The sequence below is a fragment of the Papilio machaon genome, chromosome Z, assembly GCF_912999745.1.
Source record: "Papilio machaon chromosome Z, ilPapMach1.1, whole genome shotgun sequence".
NCBI classification, from domain to species: domain Eukaryota; kingdom Metazoa; phylum Arthropoda; class Insecta; order Lepidoptera; family Papilionidae; genus Papilio; species Papilio machaon.
Window position 1 is genome coordinate 219,209 of NC_060016.1, and position 20,236 is coordinate 239,444.

The window sequence follows — 20,236 nt, forward strand, 5'->3', positions numbered from 1 at the left end:
AGACATCGATATCATTCGATATATATTTAAAGGAAAGTCGGAAATACTTGTTACAGACGCAAAGGATTCCTCCGGAAATGCCGTGTTAGTTACATCGCCGCGGTTCGTCTCCGGTCGTCATTGATATATACATATAAAAGAGCTATTAAATTTTATTTCAAAACATTTAGCTTCGCTGGTGCTTTCCTAACAGACTTCAATGATAAAAATTTAACATTTCATAAGGGTTACCTTTATTATGATACTATTGTTTTTGAATTAAGCCAGCTCTTAGTTATTTCTTCCTTGATTTACTTGAGGTCGGGTTTACTATTTATAGATTTTAAAAGAACGAAGGATCAATCATTTAAAAGAAAACTAATTTTATCGAGAGCGAGCGAAACGAGTAGATGATGTCAAAGGTGAGATAAACATTGATAGGTACTCCTCATGTCGTAGTACTACTCCACCACTCTCCATCTGGTGCACAAAGATGTTCTTGATTGACGCTTCGACGTGACTAGGTACTAAAGACTATTTAAAAATTTTTATGCAATTTGCAAAGGCAAATTTTATTTTAGTAAAATAAAACAGATTCCGTTCCGTAAAGCATTCAAACGCATCAATAGCTCAAAGTCTTTGACGTACTTTATTTGAAGATGAATTCGAAGTAATAAATTAACTTTGGAATGGAACTTAATGTGTTTTGCATAAATGACTACTTAAGTTATGAAGATGTTTCGTATTTTCATTGAAACAGCGACACTGTTCAAAGACTTAAAAACAGAAAAGTAGCAAGCAGATGCTAAAACTTTTATTTGAAATTTGTTTGCAATAAGTTATTTTTAGTATTGAAGTACATAGGTACGTATGTATACTATGTTTGCAATATCTACGTACACAAGTCTACAATATATTATTGCATTTCTTACACACACATATATATATATATATATATATATATATATATATATATATATATATATATTATTATATATATATATATATATATATATATTATTATATTATATATATATATATATAATATATATACATATATATATATGAATGTGAGCGTCAGTGGCTCAGGGGTTAAGCTCTTGACTTGTAATCTGCAGGTCTTGGGTTCGAATCCCGCCATGTACCAATGTTTTTGTATACTTTCGCATGTACTACTTTAGATATGTACATTTATTCGTTACTAGCTTTTACCCGCGACTCCGTCCGCGCGGAATAAAAAATAGAAAACGGGGTAAAAATTATCCTATGTCCGTTTCCTGGTTCTAAGCTACCTGCCCACCAATTTTCAGTCAAATCGATTCAGCCGTTCTTGAGTTATAACTAACACGACTTTCTTTTATATATATAGATTACAGTGAAGGAAAACATCGTGATACAACCTGCACATATCTGCGAAGTAATTCAAAAGATGTGTGTGAAGTCAACCAACCCGCACTGCCCGGGCCAGTGTGATAGACTATGACCTAGTCACCCCTAACTAAGTGTAGGCTCCGAGCCCCTCAGTGGGGACGTATAGTGAACTGATGATTTTATATATGAGACCCTTCCTCCATGTAAATCCGACGAGTTTAATATGTCGCGATGTGCACAAAATATGGGTATTGTATAACCAACTACAACATAACTACGTGCACATAATACGCATCCAGCTAAACTAACAAAGGGACCAACGCTTTTGAAAAGCATTAATTAATCATCTGAAAAGTATAAATTGTAATCTGTATCAATGAACGTAAAGCCCTGCACCGCCCTACCAAAAATTTAATTAAGCAGGGGGAATGAAATCGAATGCTACCGGTAGTTATGTCGGATGTATATAATATACAATAAGCTGGACTAACACAAACGTGAGGCCCCCCTTGCCATCGCTACTTACATCGGGCCGGCTAACGAGTTTCACAACATATATATGTAGATTTCTTTTCATTACATCTAATTAATTTCGATCAAAAACTGTGTTGTCGCTATTTATTAGGGCTGCGACCCTACTCTAATTATCTTGAACATATTGATTTCATGCGAAATATTGTTTTATTGTTTATTATTTAGTGTCTTACTAATACACTTGAATAAACTTCTAAAATGCAATAAAAATCGTTTCTTTTTTTAAAGGTTCTGCATTCTGTGCACTTCATGCAATGGCAATCAAATGATAATCGTCCCTTATCTTACAACACCGCTCAAGTCGAAAATTGGCGGATTTCTTATTTTAATACCATTAGATGGAGCTGCTCATTCCACGTCTAACCATTGCTCACATGATAATTGAAAGATAAAGAATTATAGTAAAAAAATTAAATAGAGTAAATCGACAAAAATTAAAGAAATAATTATTTCTTAACCGCTAAATAGCGTATTTATTACGGAATTACTAAAAAAAATCCACAGATTTTTTTTAAATATACAGTTTTATTCGTCTCGTATAGTTGATAAAAATGACTTATGCGGTGCGTTGTTAGCTTAGGGAGGAAATGAATCGGTTTGGTTTCATGGAGTTATAATCGTGAACTTGATTGTATTACAAAAAGAGAAAAAAAAATCAAGTTAACGCAATGAAAACCGTCAAATTAGTTTAATTTTAAACAGATCACAAAGAGAATTTAAACTTTAGCATCAAAATATTTTATAGAAAGGCAAACAATGTGGAGTATTTTGTTTGTGGCGAAAGAAATTTTTAGTGCGGCATTCCTGTTGACAATGACATTGACATTATGCATGTGTAGTTAGAGTTACTCGAGACGAGACGAAAACCAGCTCAGGGACTCGTACCTATACAAGGCCGGTATTCACTGTGTGCAAACATCAACTATGGACTATATTCAAACACAGCTAGTAATAGTATTAGGCTATACCTCATTGTATAATATATAGCGACTCTATGAATACCTACACATATAATATAGTGACGTGGACTTCAAATTCTTTAGAAATCAATTATATAATTTCAATCAAATTATTTTAACTGGATTGCCAATTTATAAAAAATAATTCAATGAATATTTAGTTTCTCTGTAAATTTCATCGTGCTGAAGTTTTCAACTTACAAATCGATCAAAAACAAGACTGTATAAAGTTTATATGTATATATTATATGCCAACCCAAGGAACTTACGCGATGTTACATAGATAGAAGTGGAATTTATTTATATTATATTAATAAATAATAAAAATATTTTATATTTTAAATTTACATTTTTTATGACAACTTGATAAAAAATATTATAAGTTATATATTTCAGTATGGCAGTTAAGCCGCATAAAGATTTAGTAAATATTACTTTGTCAGAATTCTTCGCCAAATGATAATTTTACAAGAGGATATCAATCTTGTAAATGAAATTTACTATCCAAGAAAATAAATTGACAGTGATAGTACAGGCGGTCGCAAAATATGATTGAATATTCCTTTGATAGTCGTGTTTTCGAGTCCATAGTTGGTTTAATAGCAAAGGTTTATTCTACAAATATGTATACTTTATTTAACAAAATCTGTATTTTGAATACGAATAAAATGTATTGAAAACTTTCAAGATATACTTGAACAAATTTAAATAATTTATAAACTGGGAAGCCCTCTATCGCCCAAACTATGCAACTGTGTACACGTCTCTTCCGGACATCCTATTCCTCCTTCCTATTTAGGTTTGGCATTCATAAATGAAGATAGATTTAAAATTCATTCTCAATACCAACTTCACCAAAGTTCCAGCTGCTAGTTTTCTGAGTAAAGTATGTACCATTTCCACTTGCGCGATCATAATTTCTAAGGAGGGGTAATCGCGTGCGAACCGAGCGGCTACTCGCTCAGCGGAAATGGGGTCGTCGGGCTACGTCCCATTTAATTTTTTTTTTCAGGCCGAGATTCCGAAGACGACAGTGCATAAGGGGTTGAGTTTTTTATAGGATAAAAGGGAAAATGAGCATCGGGTCACCTAACATGAGATATTCCGACGCCGATGGATATCTGTAACACCCAAGGAACTGGAAGAAGCGTTGCCAGCGTTTTAGGGATACACTTGATTCTTGAAAAATAGAATAAAATGTTCACAAAACAGAGCGAAGAGGAAAAATTGTACAAAATACTTTTCATCATATCGTATTCAACAATACACGACTCAATTCTTATTGCACAAGTGCACTCGTGATTTGAACCGACATCGACTCCAACGAGCATCCGCAATTGAATGTTTATCCATTCAGAAGTAAAGACGTTACATTGCTTCGTCCTCATCTTTTACTACACTTCGTTTCAAACAAATCTATACTCGGATATTTAAACAACGAAATGTTATCGTGTACATCTAATACACATGTTATATGATATACTGTTAATTAGCGTTATAACATACATATAACTGGTATTTTTAGAAAATGTAATGTGATTATTTGTTTTGAAAAGAGCTCCTGACTGTATATCACAGTTTCTTCGTTATTGTCATAAAATTATTTTTGTTGACGTCTTAAATAGAAAATGAAGGCGATTTTCCGAATATTGAAAAGCCTTATTTTAGAAAACATTTAAGTTGCTTCCTTTCCTCCGGTGTAATAAATATATAATTAACATATACATGTGATGCGGCGCATTTACTCAAGCAGAGCGACACCTCGTGATGCAGATTATATTAAAGCAAATTAAAAATAGTAAAACGCTAAAAATATTGGCAAAGTTTGCATCTTTAAAACTAAATATTATTTACATAACTTGGATGTATTTGTAAAGGAATGTTGGTGATAGGTATGTGAGTTAAGGAAATCACTAATTATAGGGGCATATTGTTACATCGAGGAGCTACATGTACACTACACTGTACGTAACGTAACCAGCGTCAGATAAATCCGATGAATCGTTCAACAGACTATTATTATGAGCGGTATCCTAAGCGGGTGTCGGACCTTGAGCAGATATTTCCATCGGCGAGTCGCCCGCGCCCGCGTCCGCGCCCCGCAAGCGGCCGATCGTCCGCCACGTTGTGACCCACGCGATAAATACTACGTACTAATATTGCGCTAAATAATATTAGCTAAATCAGACTACTCGATATTCAACAGCATTTAGCTTCTACTGTTGTCTCATGATAAAACATGACGCCTCTCATTTCAATCATGCAATAATAATAATAAATTACTGCTTTAACTTATAAATAATCTCTCACTGTTTCGCTCACGCCTTGTGAGTAGATACCTTTGTCTGTCTTTGTCGTTGTTATGCACTTAGTACCTCGCTTAGCAACATCGACTACAATGATATATGTTAATAAAATTGTAGTCTCTGTATGTAATATCGAGAAAAAAGTCATATTTAGTACACGTGATGTATTCACCTTGCTGATAATGAGAATAACATCAAAAGAAAAATTTTTGTCTGTCTGTAATGGTGCGTTTGTTCCGGGTAATATCCGGAGCGGTTGGACCAATATTGACGGGAAGATAGCAAATGCACGCGGGTATATTTTAAGCTACGAATGTTAGACAAGAGAAATAAGTATTATTGGATGTAATTAGTTGCAATTTAATTTCTTACTCATTAATATTTTTACTAATTCGCGTCCGCGACTTCCTTCTCTTGATGAATGATTATCAGAAAACCCCTAAATATGTAGTTTTTTATAAATTCTATTGAAAGTAAAACAAGTCCAAACAAACTTTAAATCTACTTGTCCAGCGTCCTGACCGGGCGTAAAGTACACCAACATATCACACAAATTTTTAAATATTTTGTCGATGACAACTCCCTCTGGTGTCCACCTGTATTGTCATTTCAATACAGTCCTAATTGAATATAAGCCTAATAAAATGTGTACCTTATGACCATGCAATAGCTTCGACAATCATTTGTTACAGTTTTGCATTTAACACATTTTGTTTCTTTTTACTGAATATTGCAACTACAGATACATGACGCTTGAAATATATTTAATATGAAATCGTCTTTAAGCCATGGAAATAAAGCACGAATTCTTTCCAACGGACACTTAAATTAAGTCGTTTTGGGAATACATGGTATCTCATGTCAAATAAGGTATTACTGATATTGTTGTCGTTTCGTTATCGCTAATAGATAGGGTAACAAGTATGAAAGGGATAGATGTGCGTAATCAAATAACGATTGACAACAAAAGGAGACAATCTGTCGATTCTTGCTTTCTTTTGCTGGCTATACTTTTTGAGTGTTTATATTGTATCATGTTTTAATTCGAGTTTGTCCGTGAAAAAAAAAGAATATGTTTATGGAGTGCGTACACACAAGCGACTAACGGGAACAACGAATTCGCATACTTATTTCTTATAAGAAATTGGAATACTTTTGTTGACATAACATTTTAAATTCCAAAGTCTAATACTTAGTATAAATTTTTTAAACCAGCGAGAACGTTTGAAATGGACCTTGATGCACTAAAACACTAAGTAGATATTGCGTTAATGTCGCATAATATTTACAATTTCCTCGACTCGTGCAACTAAGGAGTCGTGTTACATTTTCAATCAAAGTAGGTATAGACTGGGTATGTGACGCGCAAATTAATATTTATAGGTATATCTAGGATTAAATTATTATTTTATATCAATACGTTAACGCTCACTAATAATATATCTAAATTAATTGAACCTTTTATATGAAGTTGTTTTTGTGATGGATGAAGCGCGGGAGTTGTTAGGAAGGGCACGGGGTGGCAAGGAAGAAAGGGCGGTGGGCGGTGCATCGGTGCAAGCGCCGGGCGCGACTCATTCACCTGTCGCTGGAGGCCACCCTTAAGCAATCGTGCGTGGAAGGAACTCGGCGTGTCGATGGTGTGCTGGCGGGAGAGTGCCACGTGCGAGGTCGACGTCGAGCTCTGCCTGAACCACGGCAAAGAAATTTTGCGGCGGCTCCTGCGGGGGTCGGGGGGCGCGGGCCCCGCGGGGGGCGGGGTGGTGCCCATGGCCCGAGCGTCGCGAGTGCCGCGCGGCAGAGCTCGCCGCGTCGCGTCGTCCGGAGCGGCGCGCGACGCTCCGGCCACTGCCGCCGCGCGCCGGCGCCCCGCCCGGCCGCCCGGTCGCCCGGTCGCCGCTTCCTCGCTCGCTCACTACGCAGCCTCCGTATCGAGCTACACTTCCCGAGCTGCTGACTACCGACTACCGAGCTGCCCAAGGGACGCGCCTGCTCCACCCGCTACACCGGCACTGACGTCTTCACCGCAACAGTTGTCCTTGACTTATTGCAATGTTTCCTAACATGTCCCGATAAAAACGCGACCTAACACACGTAGGATTTGGTTTTATTTAAAATTGTTTTATTCTTTTTTTCAGATGAAAGTGACAATCAAGTCTCGGTGTCTAGTTATTAAATATAGCAGATGCTTGCGACTTCATCTGCGTGGAATTTAAAAAATCTAGTAATAAATATAACCTATGTCACCCGAGGGTAGTTTAGTTTAGCCCAACAGCGAAAGAATTTTCAAATCGGTTCAGGAGTTTCAGTCCTATTCAATGAACAATAATTTCATTAGAAAAGGGAGGAGGAAATTGGAGGGAGGCGTGTAGCAAAGTTTGACGTACAGCGCACGGAGAGGCGAATACTCGTATAACAAACTGAACTTAGTTAATGGCGCCACACAACGGATTTATTCATTCCTCACAAAGGTACTCGTAAATACGATCAAGGAACCGCGCGCCGTAACATAGCATCTGTGTTAGACTCCATTGTTGTAGACGACTTCTAATCGTTTATGAGGAACAAATTTGTTGAGACAAATTATCAAAAGATGTTTTATGTTTAAACAGTTGCCTAAATCTCACGGGAAGTATGTAATTATGAAGAAGTAGTGCGGCGAATTGACGGTTCGCGTTCACTACGAATAATTATGATATGTATTGCATCTTCGTTCGTCCATCTTTTCTTGGATTTAACTCTGCTATCATATCTCTCCACTGTACCAACACATCCCTACACTTAACAACACTTTCTACATCACATGCCAATCTATTCCTCATTTCACCATCTTTTATCGTATTTTTATAATAGTCATGCAGAGCAACATGCTACGAACGACGTTGGAATCGTTTGGCTAATCTAGTTAGATCTTTTTTTCATTGAGTTGGTTAATTAAATATAAAAATACATTTTTTTAGCGATGCCAAAGTTTTGTGTCGGATGCAATGTTCGCAGCGAACGCCAAACAGACATCGTCATAAAAATAAGATGCACACTCGAATCGTAAAAACGCTAACAAAATCTCTTTAACATCGTAAATGTGAATCCATTTGAATTTATTATCGTCTGCATAAAAACGTAAAGTAGCATGTGGTATTTGCTACGCTGAGGCCGCTGGCCACACTTGGGGAAACACTTGATGCGCTTTTACCTATATAGCTAAATAAAATTGAAATTTCATTATGCAATATCTAAAATTTTCATATAACTATATCACGGGTTACAACATATCTTATTGAAATTTGTCACAGATGTAGAATAGAACACAGTCTAGAATAAAACATGAAATACTTTTCACCTTTTATACATAACTCTGAGGTGAAAAACCTAAACTTAATATAAAAAAACCGACTGACTGAGGTTTTAATTAAATGTATTGGTGCATGTAATATATATATATCTACCCTATGACACTACGTTCCTGAAGACGAATCGAATAATGTATGAACAGTTCAGGGACTAGCACGAATATTTGTATATGATATCGTATGATTGCGACTGTCACAGATCAAATTTTGATTTCATCGATAACATTTTTATTTTTTAATGAGTTGCAAAATCGATAAAAAATTTAAATAACACCGTTCCTCTCGCATAAATCTGCTACCTTCCATCAAAAGTCCTGGTTTAACCGTTTTGGCGATTACCCGGAAAAAACGCGCACTTGCAGACAGACAGACATAAATAAAAAAAATTGTTTTTTTTTTTGTTATGAATGAAATTGCACAGTTTGGTGAAAGGTGGAATAAATAATATGTTCGGGTGCGGTTGCACACGACGGCCATCATTCGACGTTATTGACCGAATTATGGTCGCCGTGCCGCCCTACGAGCTACTAGTCTGCATCTCGATTTTGTCAGCGATGCATCCGCGAAAACTCCAAATAATTAAAAGGAGAACAGTAAAATACATTTCATATAAGCGAATATTTTGTTTGAATGTAGCTTTTCATTGTTTTTACCGCACTGGCAAGAGGGTAATGTTTTTTTCGGTTTTATATGTATTTTATGTATGTGGGTTTGCGTCTATGTAAATAACAATGTGGTTGGAGCATACTCTACTAGTCGAGCCTTTTTACTTGATATTCATGTTGGGGTGGTTGTACAAGAATATTTGATCCTGATCCTCGATTATGTGACGGCGTATTGTACAATTGACTAGCCGTGTTGTACAACATCGTAAAATCCAATTCAAAACATCGACTAAAATCATAAAAATGAATTGCTAAATAGGAATTGTCTTAATTTTTTATTTCAATAGTACTGATTTAAAAATTAAGCGTAAAATTTGCATATCCATATGGATGAGGGTTGTCTGCGCGCCAGGAATTACGTGTGAATAAGTGGGCACTCGTGTGTTTCACTTCTATTATGAATGATAAGCGGAAGATATGCAGTAGTCGGCCACTTGGTCACCGAGCTGGTGCGATTCCACTGGCGCGATGCCTCTCCACAGGTAAATGTAAAAGAAAGCACTTACCTTGTCCGAGTCTGTGGTGTTGCCGCTCCCGAATGAGGCCAGCGAGTTGCGATCTACGTTCTCGTCCAGATATGTGTCGTCGAGGTCCCTGAAATTACACAACCTTGTACAACCACTTCTTGAATCTATTGTACTCGTACATATGGTACAGAAGTGTACAATGAGAAAATACCACATTTTGGTATTATTATAATTTTACTTACAAACTTAAATATATAAAACTTTTACCCATTAAACAATTTGGTATTATTTACCACAACTAAATTTAAATACTAATTATATTAATTAATTGCAATATATTCATTTTTTATATTTATTTTTTGAAATTTGAAAAATGTAGTAAATGCGATTATGATATGTAGGATCTTCATCTAGATTTTAAGCAGTGTTTAATTATTTTATTTGAATGGTAAAAGTAATTACAAGACACAAATTTTAAACCTAACGATTAAAAATTAAATCACGTTTACAAATAAATAACTAAAACCGAATTTGTGTGCTAGCGGATATTAGAGCAGAGGGACAGACGGGTAGCAACTGCACGAAATGATGCCTTCATGCCCGTCACCTCTTATCTCCCGCATCAAGCCCGAGCCTATAGACCATAATGCGAAAACTCCACAGATTTAGTGCGCAACGGTGTCGTTGCGGTAACCATACATTACAAATTACCAAATGTTTCTGAACCTTTCAAATGTGCTAATATTGTACTAGACCGAAGACGTAAAGGTGGTAAGTCTCGTCAATAAATCGGTTCCACTGTATTCTGTGTTCCCGACGGAAGATGAAGGTTGTGGCGTTATGAGTGTAGGACTGACCTGCTGGAGCGCTGCGAGCTGGTTGTGCGGCCGCGTAATGGGCTACGCGGCGGGGTCGGTCCCAGCGGACCTCGGAAGTACGTCTCCTGCGACACATCAAACACGTTACGTTGTTCGTAGTTCTCGTTCATATACGCAAAATTAGCAAATTTGTATTGACAATCAAAGTGTGGAACATCGATGTACCTGTATAACTTCCCTGAGGCGGCGCACCCAGGTCTGCTTGACGTCGAGCGAGGGCGCTTTGAGCACGATGCGGCAGTCGCTGGCCATGGGCTCGCGGCCCGTCCACACAGAGAACTTGCACTCGTCGCCCTCGATGTGCTCCGTCACACCCAGCTCCGACGTCTGCGACCGAATTCACATTGTACATTGCGACTATGTCCTCACCGAAATCCCTCACCTTGCAACACATTCTCGCCAGCGCCAGCGCTAGCTTTACACAAACACTCTCAAGTCGCGCCGTGCCGTGTTAACGAGGAATTAACAAATATGTGCGTACCTACAAGATTCATAAACATTTCTTATTGAGCTAGTCATTATATCCAATATATCCAATTACGTTCTCATTTTTCCCGTAAACCCTACTAAGTAATGTTCTTGTCCACGTAAAAGCCGAAACGCTGCAGCAAATCCCCCGATTACTATGAAAGGTCACTTAACATACTGAGGCTGAATCCCACAGAAATATAATAGACACAATTCGCATCACATTTTCTCCTACAAACCATTATAGGAACACGTATTTTCTTCGCTCTTAAAATATCTATGCCTAATTTTTGCTTAATTTGATGGTCTTTACGTCTTTAAGTCTACACTATAATGTATTATATTTGTTTACCCCGACTGACACGGGAGTTGTTTTTTTTTCCCGCTTACGAATTTATGTTGTAAGTTCATTGTTGAAGGCTTAGAGTCGAAACCACTGAACTAATTTTGATGAGGTGTCATTCGATTTGTCTTCTTACTCGTAGTGACATAAGAACTAATTACTATTCTATCGTATCAATATTATAAATGTGGATGTTTGGATGGATGGATGTTGCCTTTTGGCCTGGAAGTACACATTTTGAATATAATTAAAAAGAATGCTACTCATTCGCTATTGGCGCAGACAATCCGTTCACTTGATATAATGAAAATATCGTGTACACGTCTTTGGTCGTTAATGTTGAACACACGCATATATTGATATCTTTTGTTTAGTAAACATGCTCAGTTTCAAACATAATAGTTGGAATGAGCAGCGGACGCTAAGCTTTCCTTTACACTTAAATGTTTCATCACCGATTCACTCTGCGAGGCACATAAAGCAAATGCGTTGCAATTATATGATAAATCAAAAAATGTAAAAAAAAAAGATCCCGAAATGATCGGCTTCATTTTTTTTTTGTTATCAATACTACATATCTCCGCTCAATGGACGTCATTTCTTTAAAATGACATCAGAAAGCGAATTGCATTTTTCTGACATGTATGATATGCAACATATTCCCAGAAAACATGAACACATGTTGTCTTCCAAATTCATGTGACAGTATTAATATTATATTTACAAAATTTCAGATCTTGATGAAATTTAGCACAGATGTAGGACATAGTCTGGGATAACACATAGACAGCTGGATATATTTTGTATACAAGTAAATAAGAGAAGAAATAAGGGCGCAAACCAGCTGTGGGATCCTTAATGTTAAATAATCGCCAATGTTCATGGACATTGCATATGTGTGACCAATCACTTTATTATCATAGATGTTGATTTCATTATAGTTAAAATTCCTATAAAGGTTAAACTCACCATGAATTTAGTCTTGTAGATGTATTTGGCCTTCCCATGCGAGTCCTTGACCTCCTTGGCGAGCAGGAGGTGCAGGTCGAAGAGGAAGACGCGTCGCTCGCGGCCTTTCTTGATGATCTGGCGCAGGTCCCACACGTGGAAGGAATCCTGCAGCACCACCTCGCCCAGGCTGTCGGCGGGTACGTCGCAGCCTTCCAGCAGCGACAGGTGCATCGCGTCGTTCGCCTTCTTCGGCACCGACAGCATCACGTCCAGGCCGTCCTACAACAATGCTTCTTGTTACATATTGCTAGCTGCGTCTGGCACACTCACTGTTCCTCATGACTGAAAGGAAACACTGAACTTTTGCCTACAATCCCAAGTTTTGCATTTAATATTTTGTTCCAAAAGTTAGATCATCGCATCGTAAGAAACACTGCAGCAATGACAAAGGAAAATTCGGATAGTCATTTTTTTTAAATTTTACTTTTGTTTACAACTATCGTTAAAACTTAGAAAGGTCGGTAGTATGTATGTGTTAAGGAAATAATGTATATTTGTATGAATAAACTTGTATGTATAAAAGTTCTGACGCTCATTTGTAGGAAAATCCCTTAAAGATAATGAAACGGAAAATTATTACTCATATATATATATTCTGTGTATTTATTGCATGTGTTGTTCCAAAAAACTGCATATTTTTCGCTGTGAGTCAAATTGATATTGTGATTATGTATTTGCATATCAGACAATATACAGTCATAAAAATGTAGAAAACTACATATAAATAAGGATATATTTCGTATCACTTTTGACCTCAACACCGGTCCGTCAGTCAGTTAGTCGCGCCGCACTACTCGTATCGCGATTAATTACATTTTAATTGAAGTTTACAAAACAACTGTAGCTTATTCAGGGAATCGAAGTCATGATTTAGTATTTTTATACACAATGATGTCACGTGTTTACAGTTAATTAATATCGGTCTGCTCACATCTTCCCCGACATTATGTAAACATGTGATTTTTACTTTTACTGTTGAATTTACTATTTATTTAAATTCTATTTGGTTTTTCGCATAAACCGGGATTCATTTAATTACTGTTGTAAATTGGCGTTGACACAATGACAGATGTGTACATTAGTAAATTACGTACATTTTGGTTAATAGACAACTGCGATCCAAAGCGCGAGTTGATGAGAAACTTGAGCATGATCACAAAGTGCAACAGCGATGTCACAATCACCATAACAAATAAAGCACATCACAACAAAGGCGATGGCGATTAGGTTGCGATCCGGCGCGCGCTCTGCCTGCCGGCACCGCACTGCGCACCAACACCTCGCCGATGAGTCAGGAGGAAAAATATTGGTGTAATGTAAATCGTCGGTTAATTACAACGGACGGTGAACTAGTTTGGTTAATCTCAAATATATCCTGCTTATGTTAAAGTCGCGGTGCGGTGTAGCGCGGTGCGGCGCGGTGCGGTGCGATAGCGCGTAATGGCCTCGCGCACACAAGCCCGGCGTCGTTAGCGCAGATAAACGTCGTCTACCCTCACATTGAGGACATCTTACTTTTGTGGGAATCCATTTGTTAACAAGTTAACACTAATTGGGTCAATATTGATACTGGCTTATTACTATTCCATTAATATGAATATTTATTGAGTTAATGAAGTGTTGAAGTATAAGACAAACAGTTAACAATACGACAACTATTCAAATTTTAACATTTTGAACAAGTAAAAAAAAAATTGACGTAAGTTACGCGCTATTTAAATGATTGTATCGATGAAAATTATTTTTCTTTAAAAATTAATTATATGAATTTACAATACTTTTTTATTCCTTTTTAAAACTATAATCGCCCGGTTTTTTTTTGCATGGGTTTATATGGATTTTCAACTGACATTAAAGTCCTGGTGTGGACCTTGTATACGTTAAATAAATTAATTGATTCAGTGTTATAAGATAAAGGAGAAAGATAATTTTATTGCCTAATAAAAAATAAAAAGTTATCAATAAGCAATGTAAGCGTTCACATCAGCATCACATATGATGGAAATGATTTTTCTGACCAAATATAGGTCAGGAAAAGCGACTATCTTTTATAACATTTAAAAGCGAACGTTACAATGCAAAGTGTAGGGTCATACCTTGATTTCGCCCTGGCCCTCGGCGCAGCAGGCCTGCAGGTCTTTCAGCAACAGCTGGTACTTGGTGATCCTCTGCACGGGTTTGATGAGGTACGCGGCCAGCGGATGCTCCAGCTTCCTCTTGCGCTGCACCCTGACAAGTATAGTGTTGATGTTGATTGATGCCTGTGAGATATTGTCGGGGCGAGGGGCGAGGGGCGAGGGGCGAGGGGTACCTGTCGAAGTAGTCTCCGGCGTGCTGGACCACCGCCGCGTTGCTGTCAGGCTTGTTGCGGCAGTACGACACATACATGTCGAACTCGCGCGCCCACGTCACGAAGCAGTGGCCCACGTCCTCGGGCATGGTCGAGTACTTGTCCAGCTCGCGCAAGAACACGCGCTCGTGGAACCGGTGCAGCTCCTCGATGTTGCCGAAGATCACCTCCTCCTGCACACCGAGTTCACCCATTTACATTGGTCGGGCAGCGGAAATATAAAATACGAGTATAAACTAGATTTGTAAACACGATAAGCACACACCTTTCCCTGCAGGGCTGGCGGCACGGAGGCTGGGTCTGTGCGCATCTCGCGCAAGTAGCACGTGATGCACGTCTCCAGATCCTTGACGTACGCTCGCTCAGTCTGCAGCAGCTCCGCCATTATGAATCTATAGACATACATCATCATTACAAACAGATATCGCCTCGATATCGATATAATACAGGCGTGAGGAGGAAGCAATTCCGCGTTTTGTCTGATCAGTATGTGTGCCGGAGGGAATATATTCTCCTTTTGTTCGTACCCTCCTACGTCGATTAAAGGTAGATAACGCATCTGTAATTGCGGGTGTATAGACAACCACAATTGCAGCGCATAGGGACAGGACTTCGCTATTTCAGCGATAATAAATATGTGATTGTGTAGTTACTCCTTGCGTCGCGCGCTGCGGCGCTTTTCGTCGCCGGAAGGCGGTGCGGCGGAGGATTGCGTCGCTTCTGCGGTGCGCGTCTCATCAGAGTGTGCGGACGTCGCGGACGGCGCCGTGCTCGCCTCGCTCTCCGCCTCGCTTTCTCCGCCCTCCATGGACCCGCTGAATTCCGCATATCTGTCGCACGGTAACATCGACATTAAAAGTGACGGACTAGGAGACGGAGGCGGTCTGTGCCGCATCGCGCTCCGTCGCGGCCGTTCACCTGGCGTCGACTGCGGCGACCCAGTCCTTGATCTGCACGGCGTGCGGATGGCCCTTCTCAACGAGCCCGTCGGCGAGCTGCGCCAGCAGACGCACGCGCTCGCGACTCTCGCGGGCCACACCCGCCGCCGCGGCCGCTGCCGCCGCTCCCGCCGCTCCACACCGCTCCTGCGTCTCGCGGATCCACTCCACGGCCGCGCGAGCGGATCTCTCGAATAGCGCGAACTGCTGGCACTGCTCCAGTCGCTTCTTGCGCACAGTCCAGTGTTCCAGCACCTGCGCAACACATAAGCTTTGCTCGATCGCATTTGTATATGTATACAAATAATATTTGATGGTTTGTAAGGCGGTATATTTATCGAAATAGACACAAATTATTTAAATGATATTGAAAAAAAAAAAGAGTCTACAAAACGCTTTAAAAACAGCGTGAATGAAGAGAAAAACCTAACGGCGGCGGTTAGTTTGGTGACAGAGCGTGGCGCCACTGTGGCACCTCAGAAAGCACACAATGTTTTGTGTTACAAACCTACATCCGCCGACGTTTAACATTATAATATACGTTGTTGGTGTACGATCTCGCTTATTCTAAGCAAAAATAGATTTTTTGATGATTTGCTTGTAGAGTGTTAAACAAACTAGCCCATGAAGACATCGTGAACATATACTCGTAAGTATGAATATATATTGAAGGGCGTGGAGGGCGCACCTTGTTCTCCTGGGCGAGCAGCGTGTCGAGTATGGCGCGCGTCTGGTCGTGGTGGTGCTTGCTGGCGGCGGCGGTCTGGCCGTGCACCTGGGCGGAGCGCGCCGCGTACTTGAGGAACGTCTCGGCGGTGCGGCGCGCGAGAGTGCACGCCTTCAGGAACGCCTCCTTCTGCTCGCCGTGCTTCACGATCAGCGCCGTCACCTGCCGCCGAAGTCACAAACGATCGTGTCTTTGTTACGATTTCATTACCTTCAGTTTACTGTAACTATTGTACCGCGTACGAAGCTGCGCACTCTTTTGTTATATGTTTACATGAACACAAATGTATGGTATTCGGCTACCTGTGCCGCCTTGTCCAGGTTGTGTGCGGGCTGGTCGTCGGAGGCGGGCGGTGTGGCCGGCGGCACGAGGGCCGTCGACTGGGGCGGCGCTAGGGGCGGAGCTGGGGGCGGGGGCGGGACGACGGACGCCAGGGGCGCGAGGGGCGCTGCGCCAGAGCCGCACCAGTCCTCGTCGCGGCGGTACTCGCGCTCCAGCGAGTCCAACACCGAGCACACCTGCTCAGCCGTCTTGTAAAAGTTGAGCGATGCCGTCACCAGCTTGTGGCGCTCCTCCGCGCACGTCACCAGCCGCTGCCAACGCTCCGTCACCTCCTCCGAAATTTCCCTGCCGAAGGACATTGTCATTGTTTACTTGATCTCGAATGACTCGACAACAAGCTTACAAGTTTACGCATATTAGAAAAATTTAGGGCCGTAATAATATCACTACAAGCCACATTAGGATTTATTTGAACTGCTATAAGGACATAACACTTTGGAAGCGCGACGACCAACCTGATGGTGTGGGGCTCGTAGTGGTTGGCGGCTCGTAGGGCGTCGGCCCGGTACTTGACTTGCACGGCACTAGCGTGAGTCTTCTCCACGGCCACCTGGAATTGGTCGTGCTCGCGCTTCAGCTGCTCCGCCTCCGCCAGCGTGCCTGGGATGGAAAACGACGCCGCCAGCATCGCCTCGCCGTTGCGGATCCAGCTCACCACCTGAGCGGCGTCCTTTCGGAACTGACCTGGAATCGGCAATCACTTTTTAACATATTTTATATATTATATTACTGTACGGTGTAAACACCGCATAATACATGTTTTCCCGTCGTCAGCAATTTAACACATTTTATAACACTCGTAACCATTCACAGAAACTAGTTCACGTTCTGTCACCATTCATACCGCGTGTGCTCATTACCATTTAAAACCATTTAGCCGTAGTTTTAGAGGGTAAGCCATATTATTTCCCTAAATTCGGTAATATTATTTGTATGTAAGTACCACTCAGTACAATTACTTTGTCGCAGATGGAAGTGAAAAAGGAGCCAATCGAAACACTCCAACTACCACGATGAGCCGATTAAATCATATACATAAATGTGTGGAAGATGTCGTCGTACCTAGCTGGACGCACTGCTCGAAGCGCGCGCGACGCTCCTCGGCCAGCTCCTCGAGGTCAAGCTGGCGGTCGTGCAGGAAGTCGAGCAACAGCTGCACGCGCGCCTGCGCATCCGGTGGCGCCGCGTCGCCCTCGCCGCCCGCCGCACCGCCCGCCGCGCCGCCCGCCGCGCCTCCCGACATCGCCTCCGCCGCCTCCGCGATCGCCGCCGCCAGCTCCTGCCCCTGTTGCACCACCTGCCAAGGAATCGTCGCGCGTCAGTCCTCTAACAAATCGTCCGAGTGACTCTCCTATGGAGTTTGGTGACATACCTGATAGGTGGCGTGCTGCATTCGCGCGACGCTCTCGTTGTGGGCGGCGAGCGCCTGCTCCGCCTGGTGCGGCTCGCGCGGCGGCTCCGTGCGCTGCAGTTCGTCGCCCCACAGCTCCAGCCGCGACGACACCTGCGCACGCACATCACTATTTTAATATAATATTACATATATCTCGTAACTGACTACCATCTTGACTCAATCCACGATACCTTTCCTTCGAGTGACTTAAAGTTATCAAATTATATGTAAATGAGTTTCGTATCGGAGCACAAGAAATGGTTTAAATATTTTTATAGGGAATACTCGGTACAAATACGTTTGTTTATACTTAAACCTGCAGACAGTATGGTAAAATTGGCACATTCAAGGAGCAATGAAATCGGAGATGAAATGTAATGCCTTTTGTATTGTAAACAAAGCGACTGTTGTACGTCTTATTTCGTTTATTTAAAGAATTTGTTAAAATGTTTAAGTACCTAAATATTATTGATAGAATTTTATCACAAAAAAAATCCCACTAACGTAATCTTATAAAGATTTTATTATGAGAGATTTCAATTAAGGATGCAGTGTAAATATGTTTCTTATATTTTCGGATGATTATGAGTAGTTTCTTTTCTTTTACACCAAAATATTCGTTGTAATGAAATAATCCTATATTGTTGTAGTGTAGTGTTACATACAACGACAGAAGCGTCTCTACACGCTTCATCGAGGGCGAGCGATTCTAGCGACTGCGAGAACTTGTTATCGTTGTTGGTCGCGCCACCGGCTGGTATGCGTCACAAACCGCACTACTGAGAATGCTATTGTAACCATTGTAAAATCAAAATTTAATCACGGTAATCGGTAAGAGTCGTAACGGAAACAAAGTATGTCGATACTAGATTCGTGCACTAGTAAACTAGTCGTAGTTAGCTAATCAAATGCAGGTACGGAGATGGATGCAATCGGCAGTAGGTCAGTTTAGATTTCCGACGCCGCCGACACCGGCACTTGGAATGGTCATTTCAATTTCCTCCTAGCGAACTGTGAGCTAACATCGCTTACGAGGTACCTATGTTGGTGTAATTAATTGGTACTAGTGGTCGCCCATTGCTTAAAAATTCGACCATAGTTCATAACAAATAAATTTATTATTGATTAAAAAATAGCTGTATGAAATTCTTATCCACATTAACTTCAACTGAGACAAATTTCACGTTCATCAGTTTTCGCTTCACGTATACATATATGATGATTTAGTATGAATGTGTACGTACCTCAAGAGCATCGCGCTCGAAATGCCGCAGCTGCAGCGTGAGCTCGAGGCGGCGTTCGCGATCCGCCCAAAGATCCTCGAGAGCGCCCCGTGTGCCGCGCAGCCGCTCCAGCGCGCTCTCCACGGCGCTCGTGCTCGCTGCGTCCGAGTCGCCCGACGACCTGCAACCACCGCCACACGCATTGCCGCAATCCCATCGCTTCGCATCGGATATTGTAACGAGCCTTGAGACGTCTATTGTTACCTCCAATCTACTTAGTACCTCAAGTGACGACTTGTATTTACATTATTCAAAATTGGATAATACCTACGTTAATTGATCCGTTTCTTCGTCAAATTTGAAAGTTCCTATTGATTTTTTATAAGTCTGAGTAAAATTGTTAAATGAGAGTCGGCGTCCGAGCATTCCACATGTTCAAATTAACGAGTGGAATGTGGATTGACCCGAGATTTGTCTTCAACCTTCATTCAAGGTGACTTTAATACTGTAGCCGTCGAGCATTGTAATCTGTACTTCCATTAATGGTTGATATTCATAGCTTCTTATAACTTTGGCCGCAGTATTGCTTAGACAATTTCATTACATTTTTTTTCACGTTACATATCAATAAAATTAATAATTAAGTTTTAAAATTTATAAAAATAAAATATTTATTTCTTTCAAAATCCCAATTGTCACAGATAAATATGTAAATTTCTGAAATATTTCATACCTCCATCGCAAACACTGTACAGGAGACTTGTGTCTGTGCGAGCGCCGGTGATATTTGAGCATTTTGTAACAAAATGATCATTTCACCGCACTTAATATAAGTTCGCATTAACTTCCATACAATCATTTATCTGCACACTTATCCGCTGTCAGGGCGATTGTAGGATACAGTAGGTGATTAAATGTCGACAGTGACCGAG

At 40.6% G+C, this 20,236-nt stretch overlaps 1 protein-coding gene across 3 annotated transcripts in view; it reads right to left on the reverse strand.

Moving 5' to 3' along the window:
- Positions 1–20,236, reverse strand: part of LOC106715883 (triple functional domain protein) — a 75,842-nt gene that overhangs the window by 38,874 nt on the left and 16,732 nt on the right. For all 3 annotated transcript variants that reach the window (XM_045686186.1, XM_045686184.1, XM_045686185.1), the window contains exons 15-29: positions 19,326–19,485; positions 18,061–18,192; positions 17,751–17,985; positions 17,144–17,372; positions 16,649–16,973; positions 16,308–16,508; positions 15,600–15,874; positions 15,335–15,511; positions 14,947–15,073; positions 14,643–14,854; positions 14,428–14,560; positions 12,290–12,550; positions 10,675–10,836; positions 10,489–10,574; positions 9,671–9,758 (exon numbers count right to left, since the gene is read on the reverse strand). In XM_045686186.1, coding sequence (XP_045542142.1) covers positions 9,671–9,758; positions 10,489–10,574; positions 10,675–10,836; positions 12,290–12,550; positions 14,428–14,560; positions 14,643–14,854; positions 14,947–15,073; positions 15,335–15,511; positions 15,600–15,874; positions 16,308–16,508; positions 16,649–16,973; positions 17,144–17,372; positions 17,751–17,985; positions 18,061–18,192; positions 19,326–19,485 — 2,803 coding nt within the window. The remainder of the gene's footprint in view (positions 1–9,670; positions 9,759–10,488; positions 10,575–10,674; positions 10,837–12,289; positions 12,551–14,427; positions 14,561–14,642; positions 14,855–14,946; positions 15,074–15,334; positions 15,512–15,599; positions 15,875–16,307; positions 16,509–16,648; positions 16,974–17,143; positions 17,373–17,750; positions 17,986–18,060; positions 18,193–19,325; positions 19,486–20,236) is intronic.